The sequence below is a fragment of the Eurypyga helias genome, unplaced genomic scaffold, assembly GCF_000690775.1.
Source record: "Eurypyga helias isolate BGI_N326 unplaced genomic scaffold, ASM69077v1 scaffold15148, whole genome shotgun sequence".
Classification (NCBI taxonomy): Eukaryota; Metazoa; Chordata; class Aves; order Eurypygiformes; family Eurypygidae; genus Eurypyga; species Eurypyga helias.
The window spans coordinates 10137-24512 of record NW_010269002.1 but is presented as its reverse complement, the minus strand read 5'-3'; the positions used below and the strand labels follow the sequence as shown (position 1 = coordinate 24512).

Sequence of the window (14376 nt, the reverse complement as noted above, 5' to 3'; positions counted from 1 at the left end):
CGACTGCACTAGGTGATTGATAACAAGCACTGTAAAATGTCACAGATTAATAAAGAGCGCCATGGCTGCTCATTTACCTCCGTCTTGTGAGTTCATGATATTCAGAGCAAACAGCATTGCATTGGAGAACGCGGTAGCCTCTTCTTTGCTTGCAAAATTCAAGCCATAGACCTGCCGTGCATCGCGCCATTGATGAAAGGTAGGCGTTGCTTGGTTGTACTTCAGTCCTTTCACAATTGAGTAATTAATCACTACCTGTGATTTGAAAGAGAGGGGTGAAGATTAAAAATACTTCTGTTTTCAGTGGGGAAAAAAACCCCAACCCTTTGGTAAAGGTTAATTAAACTGGGAGAGTCAAATATGGCAGCTCCTAAATGGCTGTACAGTAAGGCAGTGAGTGCTTTGATGACAGAAAACCCACATCGGGGGGTGAGATTTACAACAGTTGGTTTCTGCCTCAGGGACTCCCAAGCTAGTTTTGCAAAATCTATCACCTGCTCGTGTTTCCCACCGCACTTCGGCAGGATACAGCTGAGGAGATACTGCAGGCAGATGTCAGGAGTTGGAGCCAGCAGCTCTTGCCATCTTTTGGGGGATGATTGTGCACCATTGTCAGACAAAGAGCCAGACAGAGCTCTTGGCACCAGCACTGCCCTACAGCAGATAAACGTTGGACTCAGAGCACCGGCTCTGCTCTTCTCCTCCCATGCACCTGATCACCACCAGCTTCTTATGTTGAGAGAGTTTTTCTCCAGAATCAGACAGGCAATGACAAAACCAGACAGCTAAATACTTCCTCTCCCACCTCCTTCCCTGCCGTATGTGCTATAATTTCCAGGTAAAGGGTGACTGCAGCAGAAGGGTGTTTCTGTATGCTTTGATTAAATCTGCTAAACACAATGCCCCGTTTATCCTTGGGCAGGGCACATGGGACACCCAGCTACACCAAAAAGATGTATTTTTAGATATATTCACCTGGCATCCAACCAGAAACCTCCAAGGCAAAAAGCACAAGCTGCATTAGCCCAAGGTGGAGAGGCAGGAGTGTCCCCTGCACCACTAATAAGTCGGAAGGACCCATGGCAGAGACAGCCCCCCAGATACCCACCTGAGGGCTGACAACGGCACTCTGTTGTAATGCAAATTTAAGAAACAAAATGCCAACAGAAATGATCATAATTATTCTGATAAACAAGTACAGTGCAGTTGGAAACAGGAGTGGGAAATGGGGGCTCCCACTTCATCAGCCCAGAGGCTGGGGGTGGAAGGGAATGAGGGACAGAGAAACTGAAAATTACAAGCAGCTGAAGTCTGAAGTTCATTATTCAAATATAGCAAATCTTGTTTTGCATATTCAAGATTGCCCCTAGAAATGGAGTCATTTTGGATGATGTTTTATCAAGAGACCTTGCAATCCCACAATTTCTGGTCCTTGTGGAAAGCCAATCAATGGAAATCCTCCACCAAACTAGTTTGTGTGGCTCATCCATAAGTTAGGTGGGCTGGGCACTGGTATACCAGAGAAGGATGAGGGACCTTGGCGCAGGCTGTCCAGGAGCTCACTCTTAGGGAGAGCACAGCATGCTGGGCTTGGTAAGACAGGAGCAACAACAGAAGACAAGGGAACAGAGAGCCAGTCAGTAACAAATGCTGTACACAGTATTTACTGCTACGGGTGGATCCCCCACACCAGAAAACCCCAATACATCTTTTTTGCAGTCTGATTGAAGAGTGCTTTGGAAAGTTTTCTGTTAGTACTACCACTGCACCTATAAAATTCCAACATATTTAATTAGATTAACAATATTTGTGCTAAATGATTGACAATTCTTCTCCACTATAAAAGACAGAGTTTTAAAACTAATTTCAAAGATGAATGACTCCTAACAGAGTTTTGACTTTTCAGTGGATTGCCAATTTGAACTGGCAGGAAAACATTAGGTGAGCACCTAATACATAAGGAGCGAAATGTTTTTCACACATTCCTGTTTCTGAAGAATAACATTTTCTCATTGATTTAGCTAGTTAACAGATGTCTGATAACTATACTATATTAATATATGAAAAATTTTAGAGACCAGCAAAGAAACCACTACATGAGTGGATAATTACAGACACACTTTATTTCTATAAAGCATATTACTTACCTGAGCCAGCATTAAGCAGTGACGTAGCAAAATAGTCTTTGAATACTTGGACTAGCTTTAGGCATAAATTTTCCTGATGGTTATTGAACATGTTCCAAGTGTTGCTCTCAATCAGTATCATCATTCAGTTTCAAAGGGAAATGCAGTGCAACCTATGGGGTCAGTACAGACGCTCCCTATAGCTGGGCCCCTGAAAACGGGAAGCACACCACCAGCATGCTGTGTGGGAAACCACCCACACCAACCAGAACGAGGTGGAAACCATGTCACTCCAGTCACAGCAAAGCCACAAACTCACTCCTACAGCTGACAGCTTAGATAGCCCTTTCCTCTTAAACAATGGTGACACCACCACCATTAGCAACCTGATCTAGTGGAGGGTGTCCTTGCCCATGGCAGGGGGGTTGGAACTAGATGATCTTTAAGGTCCCTTCCAACCCAAACCATTCTGTGATTCTACCACTGAACACTGGCAGAGCCTGTACCGATACTGCTCACACTCAAGGAGTTTCTGGAGCATCATGTGGACTCATGCCTGGATTACTAATCCAGCAGGTTTAGCATGTACCAATTTTTAAGTTTTTCAATCACTTCTGAATACCTTAACCAAGGGAAGATACAGACAGTATCTTCAAGGAAATGTTTAGAAAGACTGCAGATTCTTCCAGGCTTTGCAAAGTCAGTATTTCTCACCTATTAAAAGTCCAAAGAGCACCACAGGGTGTAACGTGGTCATATAATGTAAGAGATGAATTGTAAAAAACCTATGCCAAGAGCTGTTTCATGTTAAGTTCAAAACCTGCTTTACCAGCACATCAAGTCAAGGAACTCAGAGGATCTGCTTTATTATCAGGGTTTAGCCCCTTCAGTCAAATAAAGACAGAAATTGAATGCTGACCTTCATTAATTATCAGGATGATTAGATGAACAAATATAATGCCTTGTCTTCAAACTCAAAACAGAGAGCTTAAAACTGGCAAATTAAACATAAAATAGCCTGACTTTCGTTTTATCTCCTTTGGCTAATGTTTCTAGACAACAGAAAAAATAAAGGAGGGGTTCTCCTGCTGTTGTTAAGAATGAATGCACAAACGTATCCTGTGCAGGAGGCATTGAGACTCTGCAAGGCACGTGATGACGAAATGCGTGCTTCGGAGCAGTAATTTACATACACAAGGGCACCCTGTTTGGAGCACAGAGGTTTTTACAGGTGTTTCTAAGGGATCTTTACTCTAAAGCTCTGTATGTTGGTAAGAAGGTATCTGCCATGCTGAGCAGACCAACAGTCCATCTCTTCATCTTCAGTTGTGGTCTTTAAGAGGTGAATTGGAGAAACTTACTGGAAATCTTGCAGAAAGAAGTAATGGATTGGTCCCTAAGAAACAATTCTTCTTACCTAGAGTTTGTCTTAAAAGCTGAAACAGGACATTTTAGGTGCCTATTTTTTCTTTCCAACCTATTTTAGTATTTTCTATCTGGAAACAAAGTAGTCTTATTACTGATATAAAACTCGGTGTTGTTTTGATTTCTGTTAAGTTCTGGATTTCAATGATCTCCTGTGGCCACAGACCAATTGTGCACAGTATTAATATATTGACAATCTTCAATGTTCCCATCACTATAGCATTAAAAAAACCAGTTTTGCTTCACTTCTACCTGGTACTCTCCTTCACCCTTTCATCTCAGTTCCAAACTCAGGCTCTCTGGGGCATCCAGGGAATTCTGGGACCTATGAAAAAGCTCAAAACCGAGAAGTCTTTCCCTTTGACTGCAGTTGTAGCCTGCTGGGCTATAAACTGTCAGTGATGACAGTAGTGTTTGACAGGACTCACAGGAATGGGACTAGACGGATCAAGGGGGCTCAAACAACCAAGATCATGGGAAGAGCTCCCACACAAGTCTTACCGCCCATAACCTTGCTTATCAAACCAGAACAAGACATTTTCTTCTTTCTCCAGAGTATGAAATGGTTCAGAAGTTTGTTATCAGCTTGAGGTCTGCCACACTCCCAGCACTCAGACCCCTCTCAAGGGGAGCAGTCATGATTGCTAAAACAGGAAGGATACTGCATAGCTGCTAGAAACTGCTGCAGCTGAGGCCAGACTCTATTTCTGTAAGCAGGCCCAAACCTGACCAACTTCTAGTAAGTTTCAGCAGTGATTAATTGGTTCTTTATTTTTCAAAAAATGTGGTTTAGCTTATATCTGAAGAATGCTGTCCCCATTTCAGTTTTGGCTCAGGCTTAAATGTAAAATGTCCCACCTTCCCCAGGGCCCGGTTTTTACATTCACTTCTTAGCTCCATCAAGACACTAAACCCTCAGGAGGCATGATTCACTTTTGACTTGCACCCTCCTCCCCGCTTATTTGTTCAGCACATGCCTTTTGGTGATGAGATCATGCTGAGCCGAAATCCCTCGATGCAAAATCATCATTTTAAACCCTCAGCTGATCAGGACTCTGAACTAGGGAGCTACTGCTTGTCAGCTGGTCAGCTGGACCACTTCTGTGCTTTTAGCTTTGCCAACTTCTTGTGGTGGCTGCAGCTAAAGCACTTCACCTTTACAACAGGGGGTTACAACGACAGCTGGCAAGTTGCAACACGGGCATTAACCATTTGCTTGCGACTGCTGGGCTGCAAAACAACATCAAAGCTCGTGATGTCAAGCGATCGTAATACTGATCTGGCCTTAGCTTCAAACCAGTCCTGGCTGCTGTGGCTACTTCAAAGCTTCAGAACTCTGTGTCTGGTTTTCTGGTGATTATTGCTCATGCCAGCATGAGTATGCAAACGTGCGCATCTGTGCGGAGCAGAAAGGGGACTTGATGCACTGCTGCTTCGTTAGCCAGCGCTGCTGCAGCACGCAGGCATGCCATGAGCACGTCACCCGCACGCCCTCGGAGAGCAAGAGCTCGGCTGACCGATTCCTGGTGGCGAGAATGATGCTCAACATCTGCCACTCTAAAAAGCACGTTTCTTTGCAGTGAACTTTAGACACCGTCAGCTAGAGACGAAGACAGACACAGTGAGCAGAATGAGAACAGTGTCACAAACCGACACACGCAGAAAAAAAAGGGCTAGGAAACAGAAAGGCAGCTAGACAAAGACAACAAAAGGAGTCTACACAAGAAGATACATTAAAAAAAAAAGAGGATAATTAGAGAGATTATTAGAGGTGTAATATAAAACAAAAAAAAAATAGAGAGACACTGAAGGCAGGCAAGTGTGAAGTCATGAAGATTACGCCAGCCTGAGCCCTGCCCAACAGTATGCAATCACACTTAAAACTGTTCTTCTGTGGTATTGTTGTGTCATATATTTTAAACTAATTTCTCAACTCCTGGAAATTTCTGTACCTTCATTAGCTTCAGTATATGCCAAACCATACATTAGCTGAAGATTGGTCCTTTCTGAAATATACAGCTTTTACTAAAACCTCACTTTCAGTGTGATTTAGCACAACCCGAGACAAGCATGAAATGGCTTGTATAGAGAATTACTTTAACTGAAATTCATTTTTTTTCTCATTAAATGCAAATACTTAGCAAGCCTAGCAAGCTTATGACTCCATGTGAGACACGTAAAATATATTAAATTTGGAATCTTGAGGCTTTCAGAATGTTCCTTTTAATATTACTATGCTACACTGTCTTGAATTTACTTTACTCATAAAAATGGATTTTTGTAATCATATTTAAGGTGAATACTTTATTTTAGACAGTTTTAAGTGACTAAAGCAACCTCTGCTTTTTTGTTTGCTTGAGGGAGGATTTTTAATCTTTAAACTCTAGAAAAAGATATACTTTGTTTCCTTCTGAACTGAGATGATTTTTAGATGGCAGGCAGCCTCTTCATAAGTAGGAACATTTGCAAGCAAACAGAATGCTACAGTTAATGCAAAACACATTTAAATACAGATCAAGATTTGACTTTTTAATACACCCCACTCTCTAGACTGTATACTCTAATCAAGACAGACCTCTGGTACACAGTCTTCCTTACATATACACGTAGACTTCATGACCTGCCTGTTTTACACCAGCTATTCAAGAGAGTCTTAGACTGCAGTCACATGAAAATCACCCACATTCACCTGCGGGCCATGAAAAACAAACAGCTAGCACGGCCTGTTACAAAGCAGTCCTGGCTTTCCAACTGACTAAGAAGCCACTCTATTTCATTTATTTTCAAAAATATTCTCTATCTTTGAAATGGAACTACATCAAAAATTGCCTTTACTGGGAAGACAAAAGCAGTGGCAAAACATAAGGCAGATGTTTCAAAAGTGAGCTTCAGGGATCTGAAAGACGACGTGCTAAACCCCAGCCTATTTCTACTCTGCTTTTCCCTTTTCAAAATGATGAGGACCGCATAGCAACATCATTAACACTTCCAGTAAGCAACCTGGCTAGGTTCTCCCGTTGGCCCAAGCATCACCACAGCTGACATCTGAGGGACATCACCTGCATCTCCATGCAGGTGAAAATCAATCACCCACTGCCTTCTGATTCTTCTGCCAGGTTGAGGGCTCGAGGCGAGCGCGGGAGGCAGGCAGCCGGGCTGCCGCCGCCCCACCGGCATCACACCAACACACCGAGGGAGTCCCCCACTCCACAACGTCTGCTCTAGAATGCAAATGGCATGACAGCATAGCACCACTACTCCACCCCAAGTGTATTTTTGTAATTTAGGCTCTAAACATGACATTTGGTTACGGATGGCACGCACCGCCTGGCACACCCGTGAGCCAGGCTGCTGGGAGCCAGTGGCCGAGAAGCATCTGATTCCAGTTCTGATTATGTAAATCCCATATAACTCCTTTAATACCCAAGGAGGTACTGCAGACTTAGGCTGCTGTAAATCAGATCACAGTGTGCACCTAGGAATTTAAAATGCATTACGAGGAACTAGTTACTTATCACAGCAATGTAACGCTTTATGGGATGGCGGTCCAGATCGATGGGTTCCTTTTTCTTTTCTATATAGAGTATTAAAAGCAAGCAAAAAGTAAGTTAAAGCAAGCTGAGAGCAAAACCTGCAGGACGAAAAAAGATTCATTTCACAAGCAAAAATAGAGAGGGGGGAAAATAACGTTAATATCTCTCTGGCATTTACCAAAAGTTAGGTTTGCAAATAAGCAGGACTAAATTATGATACATTCTGTGCACAAAAAATTGTACAAAATCTGAATGACTGGAGTAAACAGACTCATCGGCACCTCGCAGGGAGCAGGAAATGTTGCTAGACTGCATTAAGTACAGAACTGATGGTATCGAACGAGATCAAAGGTTAACTTACAGGAAACTCAATACAGTTACTCACTTGTTGATCTTGCAGTTTAACTCCAACTACCCTAAAGGTGTTCGTGGCCGTGTTGTGGTATATGTTGATTCTGCTGAATCCCTGTTGTCCAGGTTTGATTGGCACCCATTTCTTACTGGTATCGTCATAGACCATAACTGAAGCCCGGGCTTGGCAAATACTCTGTTCACTGGAGAGCAAAAACAACAAGATCAGGAAAAGACCCGGTAAATTTGATGCGTACTACCGAAAACATCGTAAGGGAAAGAAACCAACAGAAATTATCAGAACTACTTACAACATATGTTTTAGAAGAGATCTGCTAAATCCTCTGAACGCAATCTGCCTGTTAAATTACAGCTGGCATGTATGTGTTCCGAGACTTAAAAAAACTCCTGTATGCTGCTGTTTTGAACTGATAATCTATTTTATATAAAAATATTGGGCCCTGAGGAATAACTCGTAACACACAAACGTTATGAAAATTGTCCAACAGTATGAATGCTCCATTTATTTTATGTACCTATTGGCAAGTGAAGCCTTTCACATTTACATAAAAACTTGCCAATCTTTTACAGCTTACAAAATAAACGTGACATCCACAGCTGAGTTACACATTTAAAACGGGAAGCGAGCAGACCTTGAACCAAAAGCCAGGTTAGGTAAACTGAAGAAATCAATTACGTTAATCCAGTTGATGCCTAATACCAGACTCACTGACGCACTCAGAAGTCCCAAAATACATGGAGCAACACACAGAGGAACTCTTTTTCCCTTCATCTTAGTAGCAAAAGAAAGTGGGAAAGGGGAATCCACGAATGTCTGCATTCCAGTGTTAAAGTACATCGACATTATTTTGTATAGCATGAATAGCCGTATTTCTTCTGTAGATTCATCAGAAGTTCATCAGTTCTCTACCTCTTGCGTGCATATTTGTGATTAATAGACATATACTAGATTCGTGCTAAAACACACCCTTCATGTACAAGAAATGCCACTGGCAAATACTGCTGAGGTGACATGTCAATACGGATCAGGATTTCAATTCTCACTCTCCTGACTTCCCAGACACTTTTCTTATACCAGAGGAAATTAGTTTCTTACAGGAAGAAAAAAAAGAGAATCATCCAAATTTTGGAGATTTGAGATCTTCAACCGTAACAGGGATTTTTCAACAAGCAAACAGGGCATTTTAGGCCTAAATAAAACTATTAGGAGTTAAGTTCTGCAAAAAGTTCATGACCGTCCTATTAACTTTAGACCTAAATACATTTCTATATACCTCCCTTCCTTAGCCCAAGCTGCATTAAATAATTTTCAGCAATGCAATATCACATGGTAGTCTGCTTTGTACACAAATCCTTGGTTTTCCCCTCTCGCATACAGGCCTCTGTTTTGGTTTTGCCTCAGTAATGTCTCACTTGCACACAAATACACAAGAAGCTCCTGGGTGTTGCTAAACCGTATCGCCCCACTGCCACCGCAACAAATTACATTGCTTGTAAATGACGCCAACTGCCACAACCCCCAACCCACCCGACCCCATCACTGTCACCATTTTAATGAAAGGGAGCACATTACTAAGTATTAAGAGGATCTGGGTAGCAGCAATTTTTAATCTTTTCTGATCTGTGAGTCTCAAAATGATTTCCAAGGCGGATGCATCCCGCGTTGTCACTAAAGCCCACTGACACTCAGTTTGTTTTATCAGCCACTTTGCACAGCCTTCAGGTAGCCCACAGACCTCCCAGGCTGTGGGTGAGCGCCTGAAAACTCTTCACAACGTTTACAGAGGGAGCAACGAAGCTGGCACGCTTCTCCATAAAGAACAAGGTAAGAAAATTCAGAATAAATTGCATTTTTATTACATGGAAACAGCTAGATTCTGTTACTGGAGCAATACATTCAGATCAGAAAGACCAAACATTATTTTATTTATATTCTTCAGAAATTATAAAATCAAGCTAATTCACCAGTTGATGTTGCTTTGTTAGGCGAGAGATATACCTGGAGAACAGCTGCGCCTTTGCTGATGTACTTACCCAGCAAATATCTCTCCATCCCTTTTTTTAAGGTAAGCTAATGTCTCATGGCAGCTTCTCCATATCTGACACTAGCAGCTGAGGGATTTGAGCTCCCTCCAGCCTGCCTAATCATCCAACTGGTGCAAGAGCGGCAGCCTGGCAGCAGCGGCGGCATTGCCTGCATCCTCCAGACCTGCCTGGGGATGATCAGTCTGCCTCGGATCCACAGATGGGGAGGGTGGGAGGGAAATGCACCGGCAAAAAGGCCAGTATGCTGGATTAGCTCTGCCATGGGGAAGTGGAATGGCTAAAAACAATCTCTGATGCGGTTGTGTGCCTGGATGTTGCCCACCTGCCTGTGCTACCAGGTGTCTTGTGCCACCTCCAGCTCCAGAGGCGAGGGAAGCATCAGCTTCCCTGTGGCTACAGCAAGCCCCTGCCCAGCGAGTTCCCAGAAAACATGGTCCCCGGGAGAGTCACACTCAGCCCGCACAACACCAGGTCCTTCTCCTCTGGCCTTGCCGGTCACTACAAACCTCGCTATACAGAAGTGAGCCAGAGCGTGCCACTGGTGTCATCAGCGCCTGGGACACAATATAGCCTCCGTTTCAGAGGAATTTTGGAACCTACAATTACAATGGGCCCCTTAATTAGTCAAAATTAATTAAACTATCCTTACTTACAACAAAGAGAACGCACCTCATCATACAGACAGGAGGACCTTACCGTGTGTTATTTGTAATGCCATACCCAGTGGACATAGCCACTTCGCCTTCAGACTCGGCTGCCGTTGGAAACTGCAGCAAAGAACCCCTCCATAACCCCACGACTGAAACACAGATACAGACGCCAGGAGCAACATTTGGTGCATAAGGACCAATTGTTACTGTAACATAAAGCAACACATCAAGTTCAATCCCGGCTCCCCCTGCAGCCAACGGAAGTTTTTCATCATTCATTTAAACAGAAACAGGATTAAGGCTGTTATCGGGCCTTCAGTGAAATAACAGAAAGGAACATAAAACAAGTACAGCACGAGGAGAATCCATCCCTGGAAAGCACTTCATCAACCTTTCAAAACCTAAAATGCCCCCGGGGACCCACTGGTAGCTCGCTGTCTCACCCTAAGCAGAGGCGTAACTCTTTATGCCTGAAGGGTCTACTCGTCGTACCTACTAAAAGCACAACTCTCCCACTGCTGCGTTAAGGCGCTTCCCTGGAAACAGTCCAGAAAACGTTCATTCCTCTTATAAAGCTCAGTGAGAACCTCTCTCTCACCCTCCGCGGAGTCCATTACTTTAAAGGTAAATCAAGCAACATTAGTTTCATGAAACCCCAGCAAAATCTTGTTATTTTTGGGACCATACGCCATTGATACTTATGGCAACTACAAGTAACAGGTAATAAACATGAGTTCTGGCCACACTATTGTGTAGTCATATTCCTTCACCATGAGAAGAGTCTGGCAGGTATCAGTATTTATACACAGTCATGAGTGTAGCTTCTACAATTTGCTTTATTTTCCTAAGAATACACAATATTTACTGAAAAATGGGTATGTGTTGGAGGAGATTCATCAAATTTTACATACATTTCCAAATATTATCAATTCTTCTATTTATTTTGTATGTTATATTAACATGCAAGTTGTCAGATTCATCCACCTGGGTTTGTACCACAGGAAATTGCAAAAAAGGTAAAAATTGCATCACGGAGAGGTTTGAATTTCAACACTTCACATTTGCGCATAACATCTACTTCAATACACTGCAGTATGCCCCAGGGCAGATTTGAGACATCTTTTTTATTTGTGGAGGGGAAGGGGTTCTTTCTAGGAACCCCTTTACACCCAAATTCTAATTTCCACCCCTGTCTATTCTGAAAACTTTTCCTCCTCAGTGCTTCACATCTGTGGGATGGCAAACCTCTGCATCAGGACCACTTGTTTGCCTGAAGTTACAGCAAATCTGCTTAACTTCCTATCTGACAGAAGCAGATTGCACTGGGAAATCCAGCATTCATCATTGAGATTTATAGAATATTGTTTCAATATTACAAAACTACGAATTAAAAAAATATATGTGTGTTCACACGTGACATGGTTTGCTTCATTTAGTGCAACCCATTTTGACCCGCTGTCTTCCATCTCTTTGTTTAGTATTCGTCTTCACACACTAGCAGATGAGCTAATTTGGAGTTAACCCTTCTTGAAAGGGTCAACTTGGGCCCTTCTTGCCCAGCCCTGGTGGGCATGGGGGGCCAAGGACAGTGCCTGGGCTGGGTGACACGCTTGGGCTGGCCACACAGACTTGTGGTATCCTCCTTGCTTTGCTAGCCACAGCGTTAGCAGCACTTCCAACCCCAAATGGGTCACGTCAAGTTTCAAGGTACCAGTTAAAGTACAGAGACTACTGCATCTGGGGAGGGCAGTTGGGGGTAGCAGTGAGGCTGCACTTTGAGACAATGCTGCAATGAAGGTGGGTTCATCCAGAAATGTCTCTATTCTTCCGTCTGTGCTGAACTTGAAAAATGCCATCCTTTCCTCCTGGATTTTAGTAAGTTTACCAATGTCTCACAGACAAAAAAGAGCCACAAAGGAGTATGGAAAAGATAACACCAAGAGTCTTAGGGAATATATTTGGTTTTTTTTTGAATTACCACAAGACTTAATAGGGCTGCTTGACATTACATGGCTGACTGCAAGTAACTAAATAGGATGAGAAAACACAAGGGGAAATGAATTGACAGAAGTGTGGAGGTTGGGAGTGTGGGAGCCACGGATCAGGGAATAGTCATCCTGCTTCACTCTGCCTAACCCAGTGGGTTATCCAAATACAGAAGCAAAAAGCTTAGGATGGAACCACAAAAGACCTGGCAGAGAGAGTAAACAGAAAAAAGGGAGTAAATCATGTTTGGAGCCAAATCTTGGTAGACAGGCTCTGAAGGGCCTCCAAGGCTTTTCTCTCCTGGCCCACGCTCAGAAAAAGACAACAGGCCAAGCTGCACTGCTCCTTCATTAACCCATTTTCTTTACTTACAAGGTAACTTATGAGTAAAACTTGTGCAGAGCCAGGTGCTGAGTTGCTGAGCCCACCTCTGAACAGTGACCCTGGGCAAAGCTTGCCATGGCACAGGGTTATCTCAGCCCTACCCCAGACCCCCGTCCATTACCAGCCCAGACAGAAGGCAATGGGAGAGGTTTAACATACTTTTTCCTAGACCACAGCAACATCATACAGCTTTTGGAGGGTCACCAAATCACGCTCACAAAAGGTGTAACAAATGACAGCAACTAACCAGCTTCAGGGCTAAACACCTAATTCTGTGGGCAATACTCCAACGTGCCAGCTGGACCAGGAGACTTCCACTATCCATTATATTTACAGACACAACTGTTTCCTTGGGGCAGAAATTCACTGGGCATAAACTGTGAAAGCTCCCCTGGTAGAAATCAAGCTATCATTCTTAGAACCTATTACAGATCTACCTTCTTTCAAGCTGCTCATGATTCTCTCACCTTCAAATGATCTGTCTTCTGGTATTCTTAGGAAATGCAAACAGCTGCTTTTAGAAACATTCCTTATTTTTTATTTCCATTTCCCATTCATTCCCTCCCCTTTAAATGACTAACAATTAAAAATTATTTTTGACTTATCTAACCATCCTTATTGGTGTCAGAAATCATTCATACTACTTTGCTCAAGGCTTGTCCTACCTGGGAACAAACCCTCAGCACACAGAATATGTGAGATAATTCACAAGCTATTTAACACATTGCACTCTACTTGTCCACTGAGTCTGCCTACCGAAAGTCACAGTTGTGCGGTTAAACGTGACATGCAAGAAAAAGATGCTGATGCTAATTTAAGAAGCCATCAGAATTCTCTGAACGTCAGCTTAAACAGCTAACACAAATACAAAATCCTGTATATGGAGATGTGTGGTCTGTATCTGTGTTAACCTCAAAATTAGTGAGATAGAAGTCATGTTCCTACAGCATTTAAAGTGTACTGCCAACTTTAATGGACTAATTTGCTAAACATTTAAATTGGTTTCACTACAACAAATATTGACTGGGATGCAGGGAAAGTGTTTCAGGAGTAATCTTTATAGAAACAGGTGGACATTTCTCTCTGACACCTAGATTTAGAGAAAAACCTGGGAGACCCTCTGAACACAAGTCAGTCAGGTCATCTGGGCTCATACAGAGCATACCTGAGATGTGAGCTCACTACAGACAACACTTGGAGTGCAGTGGCTCTCCAGCCTTCCCACCAGACAGTCAGCTTTGATGATGACCCCTTTTCTCGTTGGGAGCCTCCTCTCTCCAAAACAACATCAGTCATGCTTGTGAGTCCTCTGTGACCTCCTTTTTCAAAGTCTACTTCCTCCTGCAACCAAACCCGCAGGACAGTCGGTGTCACCATCGTTAACCCTATCTCCGTCCCTGAGCACTGAAGGACTTACTTCCTCAGCAATGCAGTGAGACCTCGTAGTGAAACAACAGCACCTGGCCACTGATCACACTGAAGGACAGAGGAATCCCACAGGGACTCTACATCCAGACAGGAGCTTTCAATCCTCAGGGACATGCAGATAACTGAGTATTTTCTAACAGACATTTAAAAAAACAGCAGTCACAGTTTCATATATAACACAGAGCCACTATCTCCACTTGCTTTTCTGTCTCCTGTTTTGTGGGTCCAACCCATGGATCCGGTGGTCAGAAGTCCTCAATTTGCACTCACTCACTCCTGGTTACTGGCCTGTGCAGAGAGACTTCCCCAACAGCCCAACCCTTGCCTCGGTCAGCCTGAAATGAAGCCCAGTCCCCAGAGGAGCTGCTATTTTTCGGCCTCCTGCTCAGCTTGCATGTAAGACGTGCCTCTGGCACAGGGCTGGGC

At 43.3% G+C, this 14376-nt stretch overlaps 1 protein-coding gene across 1 annotated transcript in view; it reads right to left on the bottom strand.

The window, feature by feature from the left end:
* Positions 1 to 13899, bottom strand: part of LOC104514317 (ena/VASP-like protein) — a gene marked incomplete at its 3' end in the record, with an annotated part of 58650 nt that extends 44751 nt beyond the window's left edge. Inside the window, exons 1-3 of the mRNA XM_010157957.1 lie at positions 13748 to 13899; positions 7470 to 7638; positions 78 to 255 (exon numbers count right to left, since the gene is read on the bottom strand). Coding sequence (XP_010156259.1) covers positions 78 to 255; positions 7470 to 7638; positions 13748 to 13899 — 499 coding nt within the window. The remainder of the gene's footprint in view (positions 1 to 77; positions 256 to 7469; positions 7639 to 13747) is intronic.
* Between the last annotated feature and the right edge of the window lie 477 nt (positions 13900 to 14376).